The following is a 25556-nucleotide window of genomic DNA, read 5'->3' as shown; positions in this document are numbered from 1 at the left end:
CTCTTCAACGCTCCAGTATCTTAGGATACTAACACAAACTGGCGACACCGACACCAAAAGTACAACCGATGGATTAATATTCACATAGAGTAGCATACCACCATAAAGCCACGGTGAGTCTAAGCTGGGGTTCCAGAAGTCTTGCACCTCAGGTGAGGCTCAGAGTTCCAGCACAAAGTCAATAGTGTTTTGAGACATATGAAAATGACTCCAGAAGTCATCTTCAACATTTTTGAGGACATTAGAGCAGAACACAGGTCCGTGTGGTCTTTCTCTCCTCCGTATTCTTCCATCAGAGACCCGTGTGAACTGACTCTGAAGAATCAAATGTCTCTGTCCACGGGGTCTAAAGTCCATGCGCCTTTCAACCTCAAACTGCTCCCTGCATCTCTTTATATTCTCCTCCAGTGTTTTTCTGCTCACGCTAACACGTCAGTCACGCAAATGCAACATAGCCCGCTTCAAAAAGCTGAATACGATGCGCAGATGATATGCTTGCATTTGAAGAGCGCAAAATATGTGCATAAGCGCCTGCTGCTCAAGCCCCGTTATTGTGCATAGAGCAAGCCCGGTGCGGATGTTTTACATCACACTAGACACCATCGTTGCTGTGCTACATGTCCTGCTTCTTTTGCTGCCCGGCATTTCTTCTGTGCGAACAAGCAAGTCAGCTTCCAGAGATGGGTCATGTATATGGCAATAATGTGGGGTTTTAGTGTAAAAAGAGCACTTATTTTACTCCTGAATGTTTATTTTTTTCTGTTTTTGCAGTCAGTTTGTTTATATTTCTTTCTTTGTTTACATTCTATTTGCTTTATCCTGAGTACAGTTTATGCTACCGGTCTAAATTCTGCCTGGCCCGCAGGAAAAAAAAAGATCAGGGTTGCATGTACTCTTATGACAATAAATTTGAACTTTGGCATTATCTACATCAACGCGGGAGCAGGAATGGCCGCTTGGTCCACCCAGAATGCCCCGCGCTCTGGAAAGGCTCCCATCAGCAGAGCAGCTGCCCAACGCGTGCGTGCGTGTGTCCGTCGGTCGGTCTTTGAGCGCAGTCGAACTGTGATTGCGGAGGTTGAACGAAGCGAGACGGGGGCGGGCGCTTCAGGTCCGAAGCCAATGTCGGTAAGTCAAGCTGCGGTAAATCGGAGGGCCTGGTGGTTGTGGGTGATTGTTAATCCCGAGGGGGAGGGGGTAGTCGGTGCAGCCCCCCCCCCCCCCCCCCCACCTCCCCATAGCCCGTTCCCCAGCACGGTTCCGCCATTTTAATCGCTGCTTTTTATCACTGGCCCGATTGGGTGGCATTACATCAGGCGTCTCCTTTCACCCGGGGAGGGGGAAGAGAGAGAAGGGGGGGAAGAGAGAGAAGGGGGGGAAGAGAGAGGAGGGGGGAAGAGAGAGGAGAGGAGGGGGAAGAGAGAGGAGGGGGGAAGAGAGAGGAGGGGGAAGAGAGAGGAGGGGGAAGAGAGAGGAGGGGGGAAGAGAGAGGAGGGGGGAAGAGAGAGGAGGGGGGGAAGAGAGAGGAGGGGGGGAAGAGAGAGGAGGGGGGGAAGAGAGAGGAGGGGGGGAAGAGAGAGGAGGGGGGGAAGAGAGAGGAGGGGGGGAAGAGAGAGGAGGGGGGGAAGAGAGAGGAGGGGGGAAGAGAGAGGAGGGGGGAAGAGAGAGGAGGGGGGAAGAGAGAGGAGGGGGGAAGAGAGAGGAGGGGGGAAGAGAGAGGAGGGGGGAAGAGAGAGGAGGGGGGAAGAGAGAGGAGGGGGGAAGAGAGAGGAGGGGGGAAGAGAGAGGAGGGGGGAAGAGAGAGGAGGGGGGGAAGAGAGAGGAGGGGGGAAGAGAGAGGAGGGGGGAAGAGAGAGGAGGGGGGAAGAGAGAGGGGGGGGGAAGAGAGAGGAGGGGGGGAAGAGAGAGGAGGGGGGGAAGAGAGAGGAGGGGGGGAAGAGAGAGGAGGGGGGAAGAGAGAGGAGGGGGAAGAGAGAGGAGGGGGAAGAGAGAGGAGGGGGGGAAGAGAGAGGAGGGGGGGAAGAGAGAGGAGGGGGGGAAGAGAGAGGAGGGGGGAAGAGAGAGGAGGGGGGGAAGAGAGAGGAGGGGGGAAGAGAGAGGAGGGGGGAAGAGCGAGGAGGGGGGGAAGAGCGAGGAGGGGGGAAGAGCGAGGAGGGGGGAAGAGCGAGGAGGGGGGAAGAGCGAGGAGGGGGGAAGAGCGAGGAGGGGGGAAGAGAGAGGAGGGGGGAAGAGAGAGGAGGGGGGAAGAGAGAGGAGGGGGGAAGAGAGAGGAGGGGGGAAGAGAGAGGAGGGGGGAAGAGAGAGGAGGGGGGGAAGAGAGAGGGGGGGGGAAGAGAGAGGGGGGGGAAGAGAGAGGAGGGGGGAAGAGAGAGGAGGGGGGGAGGAGAGAGGAGGGGGGAGGAGAGAGGAGGGGGGGAGGAGAGAGGAGGGGGGAGGAGAGAGGAGGGGGGAGGAGAGTGGAGGGGGGAGGAGAGTGGAGGGGGGAGGAGAGAGGAGGGGGGGGAGAGAGGAGGGGGGGGAGAGAGGAGGGGGGGAGGAGAGAGGAGGGGGGGGAGGAGAGAGGAGGGGGGGGAGGAGAGAGGAGGGGGGGGAGGAGAGAGGAGGGGGGGGAGGAGAGAGGAGGGGGGGGAGGAGAGAGGAGGGGGGGGAGGAGAGAGGAGGGGGGGAGGAGAGAGGAGGGGGGGAGGAGAGAGGAGGGGGGGAGGAGAGAGGAGGGGGGGAGGAGAGAGGAGGGGGGGAGGAGAGAGGAGGGGGGGAGGAGAGAGGAGGGGGGGAGGAGAGAGGGGGGAGGAGAGAGGAGGGGGGGAGGAGAGAGGAGGGGGGAGGAGAGAGGAGGGGGGGGGAGGAGAGAGGAGGGGGGGGGAGGAGAGAGGAGGGGGGGGAGGAGAGAGGAGGGGGGGGAGGAGAGAGGAGGGGGGGGAGGAGAGAGGAGGGGGGGGAGGAGAGAGGAGGGGGGGGAGGAGAGAGGAGGGGGGGGAGGAGAGAGGAGGGGGGGGAGGAGAGAGGAGGGGGGGGAGGAGAGAGGAGGGGGGGGAGGAGAGAGGAGGGGGGGGAGGAGAGAGGAGGGGGGGGAGGAGAGAGGAGGGGGGGGAGGAGAGAGGAGGGGGGGGAGGAGAGAGGAGGGGGGGGAGGAGAGAGGAGGGGGGGGAGGAGAGAGGAGGGGGGGGAGGAGAGAGGAGGGGGGGAGGAGAGAGGAGGGGGGGGAGGAGAGAGGAGGGGGGGGAGGAGAGAGGAGGGGGGGGAGGAGAGAGGAGGGGGGGGAGGAGAGAGGAGGGGGGGGAGGAGAGAGGAGGGGGGGGAGGAGAGAGGAGGGGGGGGAGGAGAGAGGAGGGGGGGGAGGAGAGAGGAGGGGGGGGAGGAGAGAGGAGGGGGGGGAGGAGAGAGGAGGGGGGGGAGGAGAGAGGAGGGGGGGGAGGAGAGAGGAGGGGGGGGAGGAGAGAGGAGGGGGGGGAGGAGAGAGGAGGGGGGGGAGGAGAGAGGAGGGGGGGGAGGAGAGAGGAGGGGGGGGAGGAGAGAGGAGGGGGGGGAGGAGAGAGGAGGGGGGGGAGGAGAGAGGAGGGGGGGGAGGAGGAGGAGGGGGGGGAGGAGAGAGGAGGGGGGGGAGGAGAGAGGAGGGGGGGGAGGAGAGAGGAGGGGGAGGAGGGAGAAGCCGCCCCCGCTGCTTCGTGGCCCGCCGAGGGACTGCGGCATCTTCAGGAGTCTCCGGGATGGGATGGGAGGGAAATCGAGGCCCGGCCGGTCGCAAGGTGAAGGGTCCTGGCAGCGATCAGAGTTGGGTTTATGCGGTCGCCATGGGTCCCCCCGTCTCCCTACTTTGTCCCCCTACGTTGTCCCACGCTCAGCTCTCTCTCTCTCTCTCTCTCTTTCTCTCCCACCGATGCGGCTCGACCCAGTGAGCCCGCTAGCAGATTGGGCTCTGACTTCAGACCCACTTCCCAGAGGGGAACCGCGATATCAGTACGGGCTGATTGCATTAGGAACTGATTCTTGGCCCCGCTATGATATGAAAACGCGCTTTCTGTTCCTTGTTGGGTGGGGGGTGGGGGGGTCGGTGGGTTGGGACGATGCCCACGATGATGTTTGGAAACAAATTCCCCTTTATCCGCAAGGGATCTGCAGCATATGGAAGTCGGACCAGCTCATCATTCGCATATGAAGGGAGTTCTTACTACCAACTTTGTGATCTTGATGCCAGTGATCAGTTTTAACCCCCGTAGACGCTGCCCAAGGCACAGAATTAAAGGCTGTTAATCAATCCTTTTTGCTGTTTGTTCTCTAGGCGGGATGGCACCTGTCATTCTTCACCTGACTCTCTCAGGGCAGCCTTCTCTTCCCTTCTCCTTCACCTCCTTGAGAGTGATTTGTTTTGAACCACTTCCATATGAACCACGTCCAAATGTATAGCAAGAGGAAAGGAGAGTTTGGGCCAACTTGTGCCATTTTCTCTTGAATGTCATACCTTATAAATCGAGGGTGACATTCTAGTAAATACCTTCTGTACTCTTCCCAAATTCTCGATATCCTTTCTGTAATGCACACAATACTCCCAAGTGTGCCTCAGCAAAGTTTTACCAAGTTGCACGTGACTTCCCCTTTCTTGTACTCGGTATCTTGCTCAGTGAAGGCAAGTATACCTTTTCCTTTCTTTGCCATCCTGGCCACTTTTCAAGGAACTTGAATCCCCTAAACCCCTCTGTATATCAGTGCTGTCAGGAATCTCAAATACATTCTCCTTGCATTTCACCTCTAAAAGTGTCACACCTCTCATTTGTTCATGTTAGATGCCAACTGCCCATAACTGCAACTGATCTATATTGTATTTTTTGATAGTCCTCTATACTGTTCACAACTTCACCAATCTTTGTGTCATCTGCAAACTTAATAACCCACCCATCAAATACTTTTTCATCCAAGTCATTTATTTATAAACTACAAACAAGAGGGGTTTCAATACCAATCCTTGTGGAATACCATTGATCACCGTAAACAATTGACAATGGAGTTCTAGCCAGAATAGCACCATTCCCCTGCTTCTTTGTCTTCCGTTGGCTAGCCAATTCCCAACGCAAACTATAATTTCACCATGGATCCTTTATCTTCTTGATCAGCCTATCATGAGGGATCTCTTCAAATACCTTACTTAAATCCATGCAGACAGCATCCACTGTCCTTTCCTTATCAAGAACCTTTGCTCCCTCTTCAAAAATTTTTAACCTGCTCACACAAAGCTATAGCGACTGTCCCTAACGCGACCATGCCTTTCCAAATAGTGCAAAAATCCTTTCCCCAAGTATCCTCTCCAATAGCTAACATACTGTTCCAGAATGAGGCTCACAGATCTGCAATTTGTTGGATAATTCTTCAAGTTAAGTCAAGTTTATTGTCATCGTTCTTCGGTTGTCAGTGCAAAAACATGCATATACGTGACCAGACATAACACACATACAGACAAAAATATGTATCCAGGACAAGTATTATATCGATAAAAATAAATAAATATTGTTTTGTACTAATGAGAGACTCGAACGTTTAGTGTGAGCAGTTCCTTTGGTTGTTCACCATTCTCACTCCCCATGGGAAGAAGCTGTTCCTCAGCCTGGTGGTGCTGGCTCTGATACTCCTGTATCTCTTCCCCATGGGAGCAGCTGAATGGTACTGTGTGCGGGGTAGAAGGGGTCCCCAATGATTTTGCGCACCCTCTTCAGACAACAATCCCGTTAGATCATGTGACAGTGGTGGGGGTGGGGGAGGAAATATTCCAATGATCCTCTCTGCCACTTTTATGGTCCTGTGGATTTACCTTTGATCCATTTCTCTGAAGCAACCATATCACACTGTGATGCAGCTGGTGTTAGGTCTGCTTTGTTCATGAATGAGTGAGACAAACACCAGGCTGAGTCGAAATCAGGGTTCTTTGTTCTTTATTACCGGATTGTAACACTTGCGACTAAACATGTTAGTCGGAGAATGCATTCTGCCGTTATCAGCAAAATGGTGATTTTTTATACCCTTGGATATGTGCTTAGAACATCATCATATCATTACTTGTCCAATGACTAAAACTGTTGCTATCCTTTCCCTGCTAGCTTCCTGCCTCTCAATCCATCAATGTCTCTCTTATCTTGTAAGTACAAGGATGCATTCACATCTTGTTACTGCCCCGTACATTCCCATCTCATGATGTTTTACCTAACAGGAGTACAAGGACACCTCCCCTTCTTGTTACAGCCTTGTACAGGGTAACTCCCTACACATTCCCATCTCATGATGTTTTACCTTACACTGGCCAGGACACTCTTGCTAGAGCACCTATAGAAGGTTGACACATCATAATTCTTGTCTCTCTCCCTGATGAAAGGAACAATGTTGGGTACTCTCCATTCCTCTGAGATCTTGCCTGTTGCTTGTGAGGATGCAAAGATCTTCATCAAGGGCCAAAAAAAATTTTGTCTTGCCTCTTTCAATAACTTGGGGTATATTCCCCAAAACCCTGTAGATTTGTCCACCTTAATGCTCTTCAAAAGAGAGGTGCTCTGTGATTAGTTAGGGATTACTTAGTGGTATGTGAATGGGAAGAAAAGGTTGAGAACCACAGCTCGAGACCTAAAAGTTACTGAAATATTTTGCTTGAGAAAAATGGTCATGGCCCATTTCCTTTAGAGTTATAAAACCATGCACATAACGAGTCAATTAGGTGCAATGAAAACAATGGTTTTCAAACTTTTCTTTCCAATTATATTCCACCTTAAGTAATCCCTTAATCACAGAGCACCTATGGCATATGGATTACTTAAATTGGAATGTGAGTGGAAAGAAAGTTTGAAAACCATTGTCCTCTTATCTATTTCCTCAAGATTCCCGATTGATTTTAGATTCCTAAACCTTACACATACATTCTTTTTTGACTAAATTTACAACCTTCCACATCTTCCAAGGTTTTCTCACCTTTCCATTAATATTCTTCCTCCTTGTGGAACATGGCAGCACTAGACTCCCATGTCATTTCAGATTTATTGTCAGAGTACATACATGACATCACATACAACCCTGAGATTCTTTTCTCTGGAGGCAAGGCAAAATTACCACTTATTGGTAGTTCAAAAAAAATGTACACGGCTAATACATTTAAACAAATAAAGAGCTGTAAACAGATAACAAATGTAAACAAACTGTCCAATACAAAGAATACATAAGAGTCCTTAAATGAGTCCCTAATTGAGTTTGTTGTTGAGGAATCTGATGATGGTGGGGGGAGGGGGGGTGGGTAGCAGCTGTTCCTGAACCTGGTGGTGTGAGCCTTGTGGCACCTATACTTCTTTCCTGATAGCAGCAGCGAGAACAGAGAGTGTGCTGGGTGATGTGGATCCATGATTAATGCTGCTGCTCTCCAATGACAGCGTTCCCTGTAAATGTTCTCAATAGTGGGGAGGGTTTTGCCTGTGATGTCCTGGGCTGTATCCATTACCTTTTGGAGGGCTTTACGCTCAGAGGTATTGGTGTCCCCTTACCAAACTGATGCAGCTGGTCAGCACACATGGCAATATCTAGAAATTTGCCAGGGTTTCTGGTGTCATACCAAACCTCCGCAAATTTCTGAGGAAGTAGAGGTGCTGACGTGCTTTCTTCATTATGCTATTAGTGTGTTGGGTCCAGGAGAGATCCTCTGAGATAGTGACTCCCAAGTACTCGACTTTTAAGTACCTGTTTTTTAACTCTTTGTTTTCAAGTTTAAATTTTTTAAATTTTAGTTTAAAGTATTAAGGAATTATTATGGCCATTAATGGTAAAAAGATTAAACCTCAAGTGCAGAAGAAGTTACATTTTCGAAGTGCTGAAGATTTGGGGCCTAGACAACTTGAAGGATAACGCTGGAATTACCCGTTCTTCGGAAGAAGGTGTATGTTCCCAAGAAGTGGACCCCGAATTGGAAAGCCTTTTGACTTCAATGGAGGGAGCATGCAGGAAGACGACTCTATTGTTGGAAATGCATCAGGTAGCATTTCAATCTGAAGAAATCGCTTTTCTTCGTGATTTGATGAAAAAACAACGAGATGTGGGGGGAGACCAGCGGCGACCCCCTGAGGAAGTCGGGTGCCATCGCTGGAAGTCCAGACCCGCAGTAAAACTTTTAAAATGCCTTCTGTTGAGTTGCAGCAGGAGCTGCAGTTACCTTGTTCTGCCACTATGTCAGAGAGAGCAGAGCTGAGCTTTACTGAATCACAGTGTATGCAATTAAATGCTATTGTTCACGCTGTTATAAAACGTTTGTTGACATCTCAAATGAATGAAATGGTTCAAATGAATGCTGGTATAAGTTCAGAATTAAATATGGTTAAGACACGTGTGGATGCATCTTATGAAGAATTTTAAAAAATTCAGACTGCTTTTTTGGACTGTAAACAACAAGCGACTTCTAACATAGAAAAAGTGTTGAAGATGGAAAAATCAGTCATAGAACTAGGAGAACGTGAGAAGGAGCTAGAAAGAAAAATAGATTATTTGGAGAATCAAAGCAGAAGGAATAATGTGAAAATTGTTGGTTTGCTAGAAGGACAAGATCCTCTTCGTTTCTTTAAAGACTGGATCCTGCAAATATTAGGGTAAGAATTTTTCTCTGGGGGATTGGTACTGGAAAGAGCCCATAGAGCTTTAAGAAGAACACCCTCAGCTGGTCAACCAACGAGACCGGTAATAATTCGATGTTTGAGTTATTTGGACAGAGAAGCAATACTTCGACTTGCAGTACAAAATGCGAGACGACAACAACAAACTCCGTTATTGATTCAGAATAGCAGAGTCTTTTTTTATCCTGATTTGAGTCAAGAGGTCATTCAATGTCGACGTCGATTCAATCCAGTTAAAAAAGTTTTGTGGCCTAAAGGTTATAAGTCTACTTTTTGCTACCCTGCAGTGTTGAACTGTTTTATGAAGACTATCAATTTCGGTTTTTTGAAAATGAACGTGAAGCAATGATTTTTGCTGATTCATTGCCAGATATAAGAAGTCTAAGACGTAGTCCACCATTATCTCCTAAAGAAAATTCTGGTTGTTCTGGAAATGGAAGAAATGGCAGAAATGGGAAAAACGGGAATGGAAAGAGTCCAACCTCTTCTGAGATGGGATCTTCGAGATTGGAATCTCTTGGATGAATAGAAGAATATTGTTCGGCTGGGGAGGGAGATTTGCACTAAGTTCTTTACTAGTCGTCAGCCACTGGTGGGGACCCACACCCACTTTTTGTTTAGGGATTACTACCTTTTGGTAGTTTTTTTTTGGGGGGGATATTCTTGGTATTTAGTAATAATAGATATGTCAAAGTTGAGGTTTGCTACTTTTAATGTTCAAGGATTAAATAGTGCGATTAAGCGTAAGCGAGTCTTGGTGTATATTAAGAAAATGAAAATTGATAATGCTTTTTTACAAGAAACACATTTGAATGTGAAGGAAAGCATGAAATTAAAAAGGGACTGGGTTGGACATGTATATTCTTCATTTAATTCTAGAGGTAAAGGTGTAGCAATTTTGATACATAAACATTTATCTTTTGAATTACAATCAATGGAGGAAAAGGCAGGATGTATTCTTAAATTGAATTGTAAGATTTTTAGTGAATTTTGGACTTAATATGTATGCCCCCAAATGCAGATGATGAAATATTTATTTCAGATGCATTTTTATGTTTGGGTCAGGCTAATGATAATATTTTAGTTCGTGGTGATTTTAATTGTGTTTTGGAACCTTTATTAGATAAATCTCCGAAGAAAGTTAAAAAATCCAAGATGGCAATTCAGGTCCAAGCGTTGATGAAAGATCTTAATTTAGTAGATATTTGGAGACGACTTAATCCGACAGAGAAAGATTTTTCCTTTTATTCATCTAGACATGAATCATTTTCAAGTATTGACCTTTTTAGAATCGGCACATTTACAAGGGAAAATATAACAAGTGGAATATAAAAGTAGGGTGATTTCAGATCACTCCTTGTTATATTTTACATATGCAACTTCTGAGAAAATTCAAATGGCTTATCGTTGGAGATTTAATACAATGTTGTTAAAATATGGAATTTATTGATTTTTTTAAAAAACAAATTAATTTTTAAAGAAAATTCAAATTCTGTTCAAAGTAAGTTTGTATTATTGGATGCTATGAAAGCCTATTTGAGAGGACAAATAATTAGTTATACTTCTAAAATAAAAAAGAATCGAATAAATTCTTGAATTAAATTCTCAAATTCTTGAATTAGAGAAACAGATCGATGAGTTAGAAAAGGAATTTCAGAAAGATGCTACAGAAGATCAGAAATAGAATTATTTAGGTTGAAGTTGGAATATATTCTTTGCAATCTTATCAATTTGAATGTATGATTAATAGGACTAAACAATGGTATTACGAATGGGGAGAGAAAGGACATAAGGTATTGGCATGGCAATTAAAGAAAAAACAGATTTCAAGGACTATTAATGCTGTTAGATGGAATTCTCTTATTACTTGTAAACCTCGTGAGATTAATGGTGAATTTTATTCATTCTATAAAAAGTTATATACATCTGAAGGAAAACAAGAAACTGAATCGATTGATTTTTTTTATCACAGTTGAATTTACCGATATTAGAAGATGCAGATATACAGGGGTTGGAAGAACCATTTACTGATTCGGAAATTAAAATGGCTATGCTGGAAATGCCGAACGGTAAATCACCTGGTGATGATGGATTTTCGGTTGAATTTTATAAAATTTTTTATGATGATTTATCTACAGTGTTTGGGGGTGTATTACGTCAAGTTGGAGAACATTATGAATTACCTGAGTCTTGTTCTGGTGCTTTAAAAATGATAGTCCTAAAAAAGATAGAGATCCCTTGAAAGTATCTTCATATAGACCATTTTCGTTGTTAAATGTAGATTATAAAAAAAATAGCTAAAATATTAGTGAATAGATTGGCTAAATTTTTACCCAAGTTGATTCATATTGATCAAACAGGTTTTATAAAGAATAGATATGCTTCAGATAACATTTTGCACGTGATTAGTTTGATTAATAGATTTAAACAATCTTTAGATCACCCGATGGTGATATCCTTAGATGCAGAAAAAGCATTTGATAGCGTTGAATGGGATTTTTTGTTTAAAGTTTTGGAGAAATTTAAGTTTGGTCCTTCTTTTATTGGTTGGATTAGGGCTCTATATTGTAAACCGGTAGCTAGAGTATTGACAAATGGTTTGATTTCGGAATCTTTTAAGTTAACTCGATCAACTCGTCAAGGTTGTTCTTTATCACCAGCTTTGTTTGTGTTAGTGATTGAACCTTTAGCACAGTTGATAAGACAAAATACACAGATACAAGGTATGAAAGTTTTAGATGAGGAGTATAAAATTAATTTATTTGCTGATGACGTATTGGTGTATTTAATAAACCCATCTCAGTCACTTTTGCACTTGAAGGAATGTTTAATACAATACGGATGTCTTTCTGGATATAAAGTTAATTGGGAAAAAAGTGAAATATTACCGGTAAGTGAAGGAGATTATTCAGTTTATAAGAATATTATTAATTTGAAGTGGACTGATCGAATTAAGTATCTGGGTATAATTTTGAATGTTAATTATCAATCTTGATATAAATTAAATTATGCTCCGTTAATGAAAAAAATTAAAACCGATTTGATTAAATGGAAAGATTTACCTATTAATTTAATGGGTAGGATAAATATAATTAAGATGAATATCTTTCCGCGTATACAATATTTGTTTCAATCTATTCCGTATTTACTTGAGAAATTTTTTTTCGAGATTTGAATAAAATGGTTAGGGAGTTTTCATGGAGGGGTAAATTTTCGAGAGTAGCTTTGAATAAATTAACTTGGAAATATGAGTTAGGGGGACTACATTTACCACATTTTCAAAATTATTATGAAGCAGCCCAACTTAAATTTATTAGTTCATTGATGAATTTGGTACAGCCTCCTAGTTGGGCTAAAATTGAGATGGCAAGTATTTCTGAATTTGAAATACATCAATTTTTGTTTAGATGGAATAAATTTGTTACAACAATATAATGTGCCTATACTAAAACATTTAATGAAGTTATGGAGAAAGAAAAATAAAATGACAGGCTCTAGGGGCACATTATTGACTTTGACTCCGTTGTATAATAATCAACTTATTTCTTCAATACAAAATTTATTGCAGTGGAGATTTAAAGGTGTGAAAAATTTGGGAGATTGTTTTAAAGAGGGTAAGTTTTTATCTTTTAATCAGATGAGGGAAGGTTTTGGTGTTGACAAGAACTCTTTAGTTCCTTATTATCAAATTCGATCTTTGGTAAAATGTATGTTTGGTAGAGATATGATTTTACCTAAAATGAATAAATTTGAGACTTTTCTTATGAAGGTACCAGAGAAGGGTTATATTTCATCTATGTATCAAATATTACAGGATGGTATGGATAAAAAGGGTTGGGATAGATCTAAAATTAAATGGGAAGCGGATATTGGTTTTATTATTTCTGAAGATGATTGGTTAGATATCTGTTATGATAGTGTAACTAGTTTGATAAATGCACATTATGCAATGATTAATTACAATTTTTTACATCAATTATATTTGACACCTGAAAAATTAAAAAATATGGTTTTCATGAATCAGATTTGTGTTTTAGATGTGGTGATACGGTTGGAACTTTTTTTCATGCTGTTTGGTCATGTATACATATACGGTCTTTTTGGAAGAAAATTCAATCGTTTTTAGAATATCTGTATAAGATTAAAATAGTTTTAGATCCAACAGTAGTTTTATTGGGTAGTTTGCAACCTCTGAAAGGTTTGGGATTAGATGAGTTCCAACTTGCTTTTGTATATTTAGCTTTATCCGTAGCAAAAAAAATGTATTGCTAGTACGTGGAAAGATACAAATATGATTGATATTAATAGATGGCATAATGAGATGAAATATTGTTTAATAATGGAAAAAATTACATATGTTTCACATAATTATAATGTTTAAATTAATAAGTGGCTGTTATACTCAGAATATTTACATTTCAATTTATATTGATTAGATTTTAATATGTATATTTAACTTTTTCTTTAATATTCTTTTTTCTTTATCTATGGCTCTCCTTAGGAGAGTTTGCTGAAAGGGGGGGGGGGAGGTTCTTTTCTTTTTTTTCTATATTATATAAAAAAAAATGTTTATATTTAATTGTCATATTATTTGTTTTTTGAACGAATAAATAAAGTTTTAAAAAAAATTAACAGGCCCTTCCAGCCCACAAACCTGTGGTGCCCATACCCCAATTAATCTACATCCCCTGTTTTGAAAGGTGGGAGGAAACCAAAATGCCTGGAAGAAACCCACACAGAACACAGGGAGAATGTAAAATGCCTTGCCAACAGCACCAGATTTAAAACTATCGTTGGTGCTGTAACAGCGCTCCTCTAATCACTAATGTAACTGTGCCACTTGTATCTAATTTTCACTGACCCATCCCTCTACTTCTTTGTACAAATCATTTATAAAAATCACAAAGAGCAGGGGTCCCAGAACATATCCGTGCAGAACTCCATTAATCACTGACCTCCAGGCAGAATATGTTCCACCTACTACGTCCCTCTGCTTTCTATAGGCAAGTCAATTCTAAATCCACACATCCGAGGTTCCATGGATCCCATTATTTTCTGCATGAGTCTCCCATGGGGACCTTATCAAATGCTTTACTAAAATCAACATGTATCACATCTACATCAATTTCTTTTGTAAGTCATCAAAAAACTCAATTAGGCTCGTGAGGCATGAACAGCCCCTCAAAGTCATGCTGACTATCCCTGAGAAGACTACACTTCTCTAAATGCTCATCAATCCTGTCCCTAATAGTTTGCCCTTCACTGATGTAAGACTCACTGGTCTATAATTCCCAGAATTTTCCTTATTACCTTTTTTTAACAAGGGGATCACATTTGCCATTCTCCAATCTTCCTGCACCTCCCCTGAGGCAAGGCAGGTCGCAAAGATCATTGCCAAAGCCCCAGAAATCTCTTCCTGTAGTAACATGGGGTATATCACATTCGATCAGTATTATCAATCTGAATGTTCTCCTCACATTGACCAAGGTTCATCTTCTGATGAACACTGAAAGAACATGGAGGATAGTGAGAGCAGTGTGGAGAATGCTCGCATGTTAGGGCATTTTGAAATCAAGAAAGAAATGTTGGGTCTTTTGAACAGCATTAAAGTGGATAAATCTGTCAGGCCTGATAGGTTATATCCCAGGTTATTGAAAAAGGCAACTAAGGCTAGGACTTGTTGAGCATTTTCCTATCCTTCCTAGCAACAAGTGAGGTCCTGGAGAGTAGCCAATGTTGTTCTTTCGTTTAAGAAGGGAATTGGGGATAATCCAGAAAATAGTAGGCAAGTGAGTGCACATTTGGGAAGGCATGATCTGATTAGGCTTCATGTAAGGTAGGTAACATTCTACAAATTTGGAATTTTTTTTTTGAGGAAGTTATGAAGGTAGTTGATGAGGGTGAGGTGTGGCTGATGTCTACCTTGTAAGGCGTTTGACAAAGTCCATGATGGTTGACTGATCCAGAGGTAAAGAAGCATGGGATCCATGGTGAAATGATGGTTTAGATTTAAAATTGGCTTGCCATAAGATCTGATTTGGTGGCATTCTTCAAAGAACTGTGTTGGGACTCCGGTTGTTTGTAGTTCTAAATAAGTGCCTTGGATGAAAAAGTAGATGGTGGATAGGTCAGTAAGTTGTAGATGACATGAAAATTGGTGGAGTTGCCAACAGTTTGGGAGCTTATGAAAGAATACAGCAGGATGTGGGCAGAAAAATGCCAGTTAGAGTTTAATTTGAACAAGGGAGAGGTGATGCACATTGTGAGATCAAATCCAAGGGAATGTATATAGTTAAAGACGGAACTCTTAACAGCATTGATATAGAGGTCTGGGGTCCAAGTTGGTACTTACTTGAGAATGGCCAAAGTAGTATACAGGGTAATAAAGAAGCCATCTGCTTGTCTTCATTGGATGGGGAGAGGAGTATAAGAGCAAGGAAATCGTGTTGCAGCTATATAAAACATTAAGTTGTACTTGAAATAGTGAGTGCATTTATGGTTGCCCCATTACAGAAAGAATGTGGAGACTTTGGAAAGGGTACAGAGAGACTTTCCAGGTCTTTGTCTGGATTAGAAGGATTGAGGTATGGGGCAAAGTTGCACACACTTGAATGGTTTTTCTCTGGAACATATGAGACTATGATAGCCAGAATTATTTCTTCCCAGGGTAAAAATATTGTGGAAGGGAGATTACCGGAAGTGATGATACAGGAGATGCTGGTCTGATCTCTCCTGATGGGGTCCTGGTCAAGGGGAAAGCAAAAAGAGGTGTCAGAGCTGTCGTCGCTGGCCTAGTCAAGTTAGAGGTCAGTGTGCCAGACTGCAACAGCGCTATCCTTCTTTGTGGGTTTAAAAGTGAGATTATGATTAGTGCAGAGAGAATGAAGGTCAGTGCATCCCGTGGAGTAAGATTGGATTAACTGATTGGAGTGATGAAGTTGAGATAGATGATATCTCGGTGGCGGATGGAAATTAAAAGATCCAGAGTAGGCAAAAGGCCTACTTTAATTCCACACACCATTGTCATACTGACATCTGTCCTTGGCTTCATACACTGTTAAATTAAGGTGACCTGAAAATTGGAGGAAATTACACCTTGTATTCCATTCAGCAGTCTCCAACCAGACGTCATCAACATTGACCTCCACTTTCCATTACTTCTGCCCCGGTCTCTCTCACCCCTTATTCCAGCTCCCCTTCCTTATCCTATCCTTGGCTCTTTGTCCTCTTCCCCCACCCACCATTTTATTCAGGTCACTGGCCTGATTTCTTTTCCTTTCCTGCCTGAATTGTCAACTGCCTTTTGCTTCCTATGGCTTCTGTGTGACATGAGTTTCTCCAGCACTTTTGTGTGCTGCTGTGAACCTCAAGGATTGTATGCATATCAGTATTGTCATTAGCTATATGCCTCTGTTCCAAGGTCAAGTTAGCAATTCCATTTTGTTCTTTTGCCCCAAAGTGCTGTATATATGTCCTTTAGGACGTCAGGTGAGTAGTTTTACACCCAGTCTTAGTGATAGACACTGAAGTCCCCAGACCAAGTTCTGTGCCCTTTAGAGAAATACCATGCTGATGTGAATCCAAGCAAATTTCTTGTGAGTTTTTTTTTTTAAAGGGGATTTTTTTAAGCAGATGGGCCAGACACAGGGTTGGTATATTCCTATAAATTGAAAATGTTGACTGATGCTCCCTGCATGTTAGAAAATAATAGTGAGAGGAAGTTGATAAAATGGGTGAATGACAGAGCTTCAGCGCCCTTTTGAATAAAGCAGTGCTTCACTGCAGTTCTAAATAGCTGTCCCTTATTCTGAAACATTCTTAGATTCTTCAGCCAGGGCAACTCCACCCCCCCCCCCCCCACCCCATATCTAACCTGATATACCCACAAGAGTCCTATGCATTATTGAGATGTCCTTTCATCCATCTAAACTCTAGAGAATACATATTAATCTCTTCTTGTACCTCATAGACTTCAGACACTTGGTTTATTCTTTAATTCAATTCAGACATACAGCATGGTAACCAGCCCTTTTTGCCCACAAGCCAGTGCTGCCCAGTAGTACCCAATTGACCTATACCACCACGTAGACATGAGGAGAACATACAATCTCCTTACAGACAACTGCAGATTTGAACCCTGGTTTCTGGCACCCTTCTTGCTGAATGTGTGTTGAGGATTATCAAAAGAACCATGCAAACAAGGAGAAACTTTGTCTTGTAACTTCTATTAGTAATAATTTGGAATGCACTTGCTGAAAAGTTAGTGTGAGCAGATTTGTGGCTTTCAACAAGGAAGAAATTGAAAGTTTAAATGGAAAACAAGTGAATGTGTTCACTGGATTGCTCTTTCAAAAGGCCAGAATAGCCCAGTGGAGCAAATAATCCTCTAATTATGGTGTAATGATTCTAAATGAAAACATGGAACTTCATGGAAATTATTTTGATCTCTGGAGTTTGTCTTGCAGGTTATACCTAGGGAAGGTAACCGTGGAATCTTTGATATTTGATTATTAGTGCGGTTCTCTTATTGGAGCTACATCAGGTTGTTGTTTAACTATTCCGTGGAGCATTAAAAAAAAATATAGGAGGAGGACAGGAGTAGTCCATTTCGAACTTGATCCTGCTTTGCCACCTGCTAATTTGTAAAAGGCAATAATTGTGTTGTACTTGTTTTAGGAAATTCTAACGGTGCCAATGGCGAACACACATCTGGATTCTACTGTGATACCCCAAAAGGAGATAACATTGAAGGTATCCAAAGGGTCAGAACGTCAGCAGCGCTCACGAAATGGACAGAAGCTCTTTATCTGCTCTGAGTGTGGCAAGAGCTTTAACAAATACTCACATCTCAAACTGCACCTGCTGGTGCATACAGGAGAAAAACCCTTTAAGTGTCGTGTCTGTGAGAAAGATTTCAATCACCCATCTAGCCTTCGGAAACATGAGATCACACACACGGGAGAGAAGCCTTTCAAATGCTCTGATTGTGAAAAGAGTTTCAATGACTCCTCAAATCTGTCCCGTCATAAACGCATTCACAGTGGTGAAAAGCCATTCAAATGCAACATGTGCAAGAAAGAATTCACTTATTCTCATCATCTCTTGTCGCACCAGCGCACACATACAGGAGAGAAGCCATATCAATGCCCAACGTGCAAGAAAGAATTCAGCCAATCTTCCTCATTAGTGATGCACCAGCGGACGCACGCTGACAAGAGCCCCTATAAGTGTAGCACATGTGAGAAGAGGTTCCAGTTGTCACGTCATTTGGTGAGTCATCGTTGCACACATGCAGGTGAGAAACCATTGGAATACAAGAAAGAGTACCAGCGAGATTCAAATGTGGCAAAACAGAAACAGCTTTACACAGGAGAGTTACCAACTAAATGCATCTTTTGTAGTAAGATGTTCCATCTGTCACACAACCTAATGAACCAGAAGTATTTGCATACTGGTGAGAAGCCATATCAATGCTCTGCATGTAGACATAAGTTCAACCAGTGCTCTGCTCTGATGAAGTGTCAACATGGAGGGGAGAGACCATATTTGTGTTCTGTTTGTGACAAAGGGTTAAAGGGCTCCAGCACACTGATGCACCATATTGTGACTGGTAGCAGTCCTCATCATTGCACTGGCTGTGGAAAGTGTTTGAAGAACTCCTCCAATCACATTCAGCACCAGACTGTGCTCATGGAAGAACGGCCCTATAGACTTGCTGGTTACAGGAAGAGCTTCAAGCGTGCATATAAAGGATGCACACAGTTTATAGAGCCATTGGAATGTTCACACAGGAAAGATTCCATCCAGATGTATGAGATGCAGGAAAGCCTTTGAAAACTCTTCCAATCTGTTATATCACCAGCAAATCACAGCACTTGAGATCTAGTTGTCCATTTTTTTTTCTCCCTGCACTTTTCCTTCATTATAAGCAATATCACCTGGATTAGACATTGGGATTAAATCTCCACAATTTCCCTTCCCCTGCTGTCTGATGAAACAGGAATTGCAATGTGCTTTTTGATTTGATCCTCTGAAAAACATGGGGTAAGATATTGAATAACTTAAGCAGGTGTTATTTTCAATATTGGCAATTTCCTTGGCTCCTACTTTCAAAAACTGGGATTTTTTTTAATGTTGACTAAAGTAAGTTTGTTAGTAATCTTTCCATTTTCTCGTGTGCTCCTCACCATGGCCCATGTTTGGTACACTTGTTGCTCAAAAGTTCTGGACATTACACTCGGATAGTGGTCTGTAGTTGTCGAGCTCAGGAGGTATGGCTCCCAAGTATCTCACCAGATCTGCCTTTAATAATTGTCAAGTCTTCATGAGCAGATAGAGATTCTGTTGGTAAAACTTTGAACAGTCATGGGATTACCAGGCTCTGATCTTTTTTTCTACATTTCCATTAAGGGGTTGCTAGATTTTCATCCTTAATGGCTTAAAAAAAATTCAGGGCCAATATTTGAACTTTTTTGTTTCCATGGAAAATACAAAATGTTTGTATTTATACTGCATAAGCAGTTCCCTCCCAAATTTGCATATGTCATTTTCTCAACATTATTGTTTTCTTTTCAGGGAATATTGTTGAAATATACAGGAAAGGGCATGGAGAAATAAAGGAAAAAATTGGTCTTTGAAGGATCTTCATTATTAAATGTTGTCAGCAGTTGTGATTTTACTGCTACAGGTAAACAATCTTTTATCCAGAACCCTTGGGGGACAGTGTATTCCGAATTTCAGATTTTTCTGGATTTCGGAAAGTCAGATTTAAACCCACCCGAGTTGTGCTGCCTTATCCATCCCCACACCCTTCCAGTCGCGCTGCTGTCTCCTCCTTCCCCACCTCTCCCGCTCGACGCGCGCTGCCTGTCTCCCCCCCCTTGCCCCACTCGTGCTGCCGGTCCCCTCCCCCGACTTGCGCTGCCGGTCTCTCCCACTCGGCCACCCGACTTGCGCTGCTGGTCTCTCCCACTCGGCCGCCCGACTTGCGCTGCCGGTCTCTCCCCCTCGGCCGCCCGACTCGTGCCGCTGGTCTCTCCCCCACAGCCTGCCCGACTCGTGCTGTCGGGATCTCTCTCCACTTGCCAGATTTTACAGCTTTCTGGATTTTCGATGTCTGGATAAAGAATTGTGTACCTGCAGTGCCAAATATGCAATAAGAAATACAGACACTGTGTTTTTAACTTGGCTTTTATGATGTGTGATAAATCTAACTCATTATCATATCATGAACCATAGACTGTCTTTTTTCTAATTTTGTGAACTCAATGTTTAGAAAGCCAGACTTTTTAATTTTGCGGTATGTTAGAGATATTTCCCACACTCACTATCAAATATTGCTGAAACCTAGAAATGTTTCCCTCAATTGGTTGAGTGAAAAATAAACAAAGAAAATATTTAATAGTTACTATTTAAAAGGTAGTTTATCTGTATTGATTCATTCAATGAGTCCTGTTTTTGGAAATTTGTCCCTATGTAGGTGACTAAAGCAATTAAATCTAGCCCTTTATCTAGTTCTATCTGCATTCTCTGTATCCGGTACATGGCTCTTCCATGCTTAGACACCACCACATGTCAGATTGTCTCTTCATTGAGGCATGGAAATGAGTGCATGGAAGCCTGGAGTACTTCAGAAGGATATTTTGCTCTTTAAGTTTGTCAATTATTATCTTGAGCTACTTTGACCCATTTGGAAGAGTGACAATTTACTTCCAAATCTATCAAAACTTCTACTTTCAGTTTCCGTTTTATTTAAGAATCTCCACAATGGACACTTTTTACAGAGCTCCTCCTGTCTGTCCTTGTCACACTTGAGAATATTTGCCCATACTAAATACTCCAGTGTCAACAGCATTCTACTAACTTCACAATTCGTCATTCTCAATTGTCTCCAATCTAATAAGCACAACCCATATAAAATACTGCAACCTTGCTAAAGGCATCTCTCAGAACCAAATTCCAACATATCCCATTTTTCTGAAATCTGTAAACTTGAGGTCAATTTTGTTATTGTGTTAATATCTTTTCTTGAATATCAATAATGTACTAACCTCCTTTGACAAAGATTTGCATCTTTTACTTATGACTTTGGTCTAACCACAGAGTCCATTTGTCTCAATAGATCACATATAATTGAAAATTTTGGTTACTTAATCTCAATAAAATAAAAAAAAATGCTAGAAATACTTAGCAGGTTAGATACTATCAGTGGAAAGCGAAACAGAATAAAAATTTTGGATTGAGACCTTTCTTCAGAATTGGAAATGAAGGAATAAAACACTAATATCCAGGTATATTTCTGAACCCTTTTATTTTGGTCTTTGTATATTATCTGGAATATGTCTGCTATACTCCCACTGAGGTCAAAACAATATAATTTTGAATGTTGTATCATGATCTCCTTTATATTTATTGTTATTAATAATAAACCAAAGTATATCACTCTCTTTCCTTTTGATTACCATACTAATTTGTTGGACCTATTTAAAAATACTTATTTGCTCATTACACATTTCACACTGATCCTATTTCTGTACAATGTAGATTCTACCTCCCAAGATTCATACCAACAACAAACTCCACCCACCATGCTTGTGTACATTTTTTTTACCTGTCCTCATTATGGTATACTACTTTGCAAAGTTTTGTAAATTTAATTCCTAAGACAATCCTTTACTGGAGTAATAGACCTAAATTTGACAATTCAAGATAATACTACTGCAAACCAGTACCATCTCCACACTCCCTGAAGCTGAGCTAGTTTTGTATCCATGCATTGGCTTCCACTTTCTTCATATGATTCTCTTTAAACATTATTAAATGCCTTCCAATAGCCCATAAACATTTGAAACACTGGCTTGATCAAAAATTTCACAATATTATTCCATCAGACATTTCAACAAATCTACTCTCTTTTAATATTCTCTCCATATATGTTTTATCCAAAATGTTAATTTCAAATGACTGCCATGCCCCCAATGTAAAACTGATTGGATTTTTCCTTTTGGATAGTTAAAGAAACTTTCATGCTCCATCATTCTAACAGGTTCATTTGCTGCTTTCAGGAATGTGTAATGCATTCCATCAACACCAGATAACTTGCCTACATTTGGTGATCGCTTCATCTGTGTTACAATTCTGTTTAAAACTTGCCACTCTTGTAACTTTCGTAGAATGGCATGTAGCATATTTTAATTTAAAAAATTTAGTTTGGAGATACACCACAGTAACAGGCCCTTCTGGCCCACAAGCCTACCCAAATACATCCCATTTGTTTAATTCTTTAGCCACACTATTGATTCTCTATGAAGATTATTATTTTAGACCTTCATGTAATCAGTAATGGAAGCTTGGGAAAATATTGCTGAGCCCCTTGCAGATATTTTTGCATAATCTTCAGCCTTGAGTGAAGTGGCAGAAGAATAAAGGGTGGCAAATGTTGGGCTATTATTTAGAAAGGATGGCAAGGAGAAGCTGGAGAACTACAGGACAGTAAGCCTGATGCCATTATTGGGAAAGATGTTGGAGAGGATTCTGAGATATCATATCTACCAGCATTTAAATAGGTTAGGACAAATTAAAGGTATTCCGCTCTGGGAAATCATGCCCCATGAATCTGATTTTTTTTTTGAAGAGGTAGTCAAGAAGTAGTGGAGATTTGCTTTTCTGATTGGATGCCTGTGAACAGTGGTGAGCTGCAGATGTTGGGGATAATCATTAAAAATATAGATTTCAATGAATAACAAAGATTTTTCTTCCTGAACACTTTTGGATGTATTTTTTTTATTTTGGGCTGCTGATCATGAAAATCACCTTAAAACTTTTCTGTCATGTACTGTTTGCTAAATACAACCTTTTTTTGGTGATTTCCTGTCATATTTTAAGTCTACTTCAAGCTTCCAACGTGCAGCGTCATTGAAAATTAAATTTCTGCATTCGTATTTGTATGTCTTCCCTGCTGATCTTGGTGCAGTCAGTGACAAACATGGTGAAAGGTTTCACCAGGATATTGTGACGATGGAAAAGCAGTATCAGGGCAACTGGAATCTATCAATGCTGGCTGACTATTGTTGAACACTGACATGAGAGGCATCAGATGCTGAGTACAAATGAAAATCAGCAGCATTTTAGGCAATTTGAAGTAACACAATATGTCAGCATCATTATGCGGCTAAACATGCTACATTCAATAAAAGTTGATGTGTCTCGAACTTCCTACATGATAGAGAAAATCTGAAATTATCTTTGTATTCAACTTGAAGTTGTCTTTCGTAATTCCTATTTTTTTCAGGAAGCAAACCTTTTGGGGGGAAACAATTGTTGCCCAGTGTGTTGGTGTTTGCAGGTGACATCACAATTGGTGGTGCAGTGGACAGAGAAAAGATATGCAACTTTACAATATGATCTAGATCATTTGGGAGTGTGGGCAAGGAGTGGCAAATGAAATTTAACTCTTGAGGTTTTTCACTTTGGTAAGTCAAACCAGGACAGACTTGCACAATAAATGACAGGGCTCTAGACAATGTTGTAGAGACAAGGTGTTGAGGATGATGGTTGGCACACTTGTCTTCTTTGGGCAGGATATTGAGTTCAAAAGTAGGGACCTCATGATTCAACTGTACAAGGTATTGGTGAGATCATATTTGGTGTACTGTGTATAACTGGTTGTCCAACCAAAGGAACAATATCAATAGGTTGGAAGGGGTGCATAGGAGCTTCTTAGAACACTACAGCACTGTACAGGCACTTCGACCCTCGATGTTGCGCGGACCCTCCAGTATTACAAGGACTGAAGGGCCTGAGTTAAAGGGAGAGGTTAGATAGTCTGGTTCTTTATTCCTGAGAGCATAGGGGGCTGATGGGGTGATTTTTTTAGAGGTATAATATCTAAAAAGAAAAGTCATGAGGGAATTGGATAAAATGAATGCTCGGTCTTTTCTCCCCCAGGGTACACAGTTCTAGAGGGCATAGGTTTTGCTGAGAGGGAGTAGATTTGAGAGGGATCTGAAGGGCAACCTTTTCACTCCAAGAAGACTGGATCTGGAATGAGCTACCAGAGGAAGCTATTGAAGCAGGTATAAATTGCATTGTTAAGAAAAAATACTTTGACTGATGGATATAAGAGGCTTGGAAAGATGTGGATAAATGAAGGCAAATGGGACTAGCCCAGAAGGCCAACTTGGTCAGCAAAGGGCCTGTTCTGTGTGGTGTGACTGATAATATTTTCCCAACCTAACCTCAGATAGTGAATGGATTTAATCTCAAATTTTATGAATCCATTTTGAAAAGAGACCAAGGAAGAAATATCTCCCCAAAATTGCAGGTATTTTATTACATGACTAAATAATCTCAGATATTTTGGAGAAGATACCTTTGTCAGCATTACACAGTTGGCATATTCTTGCCTTGAGGTGAAAGGTTAAATTTGGTGGATTTAATTCTGTCACCACATTATCTGCACTGATACCCAAACTCTGAGGAAAGATTGAAGTTCTTTAGAGGCAGTAAGTGGATTTGATTGGTGTGCATGTGTATTTTTTTTAAAGTGGCCTAGGTAGAGTGAATAGGAAGTTCCCTTGCCTCTCTTGAGAGGTAAGTGAGCTAAGATTTAAAGTACCTGTAGTTAGAAGTGTTAGAGGGAAAATGAGGAAAAAGTGGTTTTCACCACAGGATGGTAGGAATCTAGAACTGCATGGACAGAATATAGGAGAAGAATTTTACACTCAAATGCAGTAAAAAGGTACTGTTAATGTCACAAGGTTAAAGACAAAGTGGAAAAGTAATCAGTCTGTATAACACTTCATCATACACGATGGTCCAATGGATGCAAATTTCTTTGATTCCATTGCAACAGCTGCCATTTTTTTGTGGAGGTGTCAGACTAAAGTCTTGTCTTGTCATATGTAATAAAGATTTGATGGAAAAATAAATCCACTCAGCAAAAGAAAACAAAATGTACAATATTGCCTGACTGTTTAGGATGGGCATGAGAGTTCCTTTCTTAAGATACCTTCAATTTTTCAGTGATATGTGTATGTAAATTTTAGAAAATAAATGGAGTGTGTGCATTCTCTTTTGTAATAGCCTGTTGTGTTCCTGAATTAAATTTCTCAAAAGCACAAGTGCAAGGGAAGCATGTAGCCTTGGTTTACAATAGCCCAGAAGTAAAGTTCATTCAAACATAAAGGATCCAGACTCATAACCATTAAGGCCTTAGCAGAGAGGTCAATAACCAGGGGACATGGATTTATCCAATAAGTATTAGAGGGGAGATGGATATTGTTTTCACCCAAAGAGTGGGGGTGATGAAGGATTTTAAAAGTACTAAAATAGAAATGTATGTGAAGGGTTTGAATGTGGATGCAGTAGGCATGATCAGCAAATTCACTGATGACATAAAGATTGATGGGGTTGATGTTGAACAGGGTGAAATTAATTTGTTGCAGAAATGGGCTAACGAATAGCAGATGGAGTTTAATTTGGATAAATGGGAGGTAATGCATTAAGGGAGTACTGCTTTTTTAATAAACTTTATTTAAAATATAAAACCACTAAGCAAACATATTACAATATTTCACATATTGTGTTTATATAAAACGATAGAAAATAAAAAGAAAAAATTCTTATTAATCCACCCCCTTCCCTCAATCCCCTACAAACTTAAAAAAAAAGTAAAAAAAAAAAGAAATGGGGCAAGAGAACCCCAACAGGAGTACCTCATTTTCCGATATCTTTAAGTGTGTATGGAGACCTATAAGAGAAAGGGAATGTTTGAGATTCATTTAGATTTAATACCAATACTTTGTAAGTATGGGCACCATAACTTCCAAAATACATGATATTTGTCTCTTAAATTATAAATAATTTTCTCAAGTGGAATACAACTCTGAACTTCTGCATGCCATCTAACCAGCTCAATATCAGACTTCCAAG

The 25556-nt window shown here is 41.7% G+C and overlaps 2 protein-coding genes and 1 long non-coding RNA gene across 3 annotated transcripts in view; 2 read left to right on the top strand and 1 right to left on the bottom strand.

The window, feature by feature from the left end:
- The first annotated feature begins 1042 nt into the window (after positions 1-1042).
- Positions 1043-25556, top strand: part of dym (dymeclin) — a 523412-nt gene continuing 498898 nt past the window's right edge. Inside the window, exon 1 of the mRNA XM_069923865.1 lies at positions 1043-1128. The gene's annotated coding sequence lies outside the window, so the exon portion shown is untranslated. The remainder of the gene's footprint in view (positions 1129-25556) is intronic.
- LOC138756672 (zinc finger protein ZFP2-like) lies at positions 7781-18458 on the top strand. Its single transcript, XM_069923058.1, has 2 exons — positions 7781-8119; positions 17301-18458. Exons 1-2 carry the CDS (start codon positions 7781-7783, stop codon positions 18456-18458), a joined length of 1497 nt encoding a protein of 498 aa, XP_069779159.1.
- LOC138757098 (uncharacterized) overlaps positions 19599-25556 on the bottom strand; it is a 52969-nt gene continuing 47011 nt past the window's right edge. The window contains exons 2-3 of the long non-coding RNA XR_011353343.1: positions 25340-25374; positions 19599-19760 (exon numbers count right to left, since the gene is read on the bottom strand). This is a non-coding gene — a long non-coding RNA (uncharacterized lncRNA). The remainder of the gene's footprint in view (positions 19761-25339; positions 25375-25556) is intronic.

This window comes from Narcine bancroftii, chromosome 3 (assembly GCF_036971445.1).
Source record: "Narcine bancroftii isolate sNarBan1 chromosome 3, sNarBan1.hap1, whole genome shotgun sequence".
In the NCBI taxonomy this organism is placed as follows: Eukaryota; Metazoa; Chordata; class Chondrichthyes; order Torpediniformes; family Narcinidae; genus Narcine; species Narcine bancroftii.
Note: the sequence above shows the minus strand (reverse complement) of the source record. Positions and strands in the feature narration are given on the sequence as shown.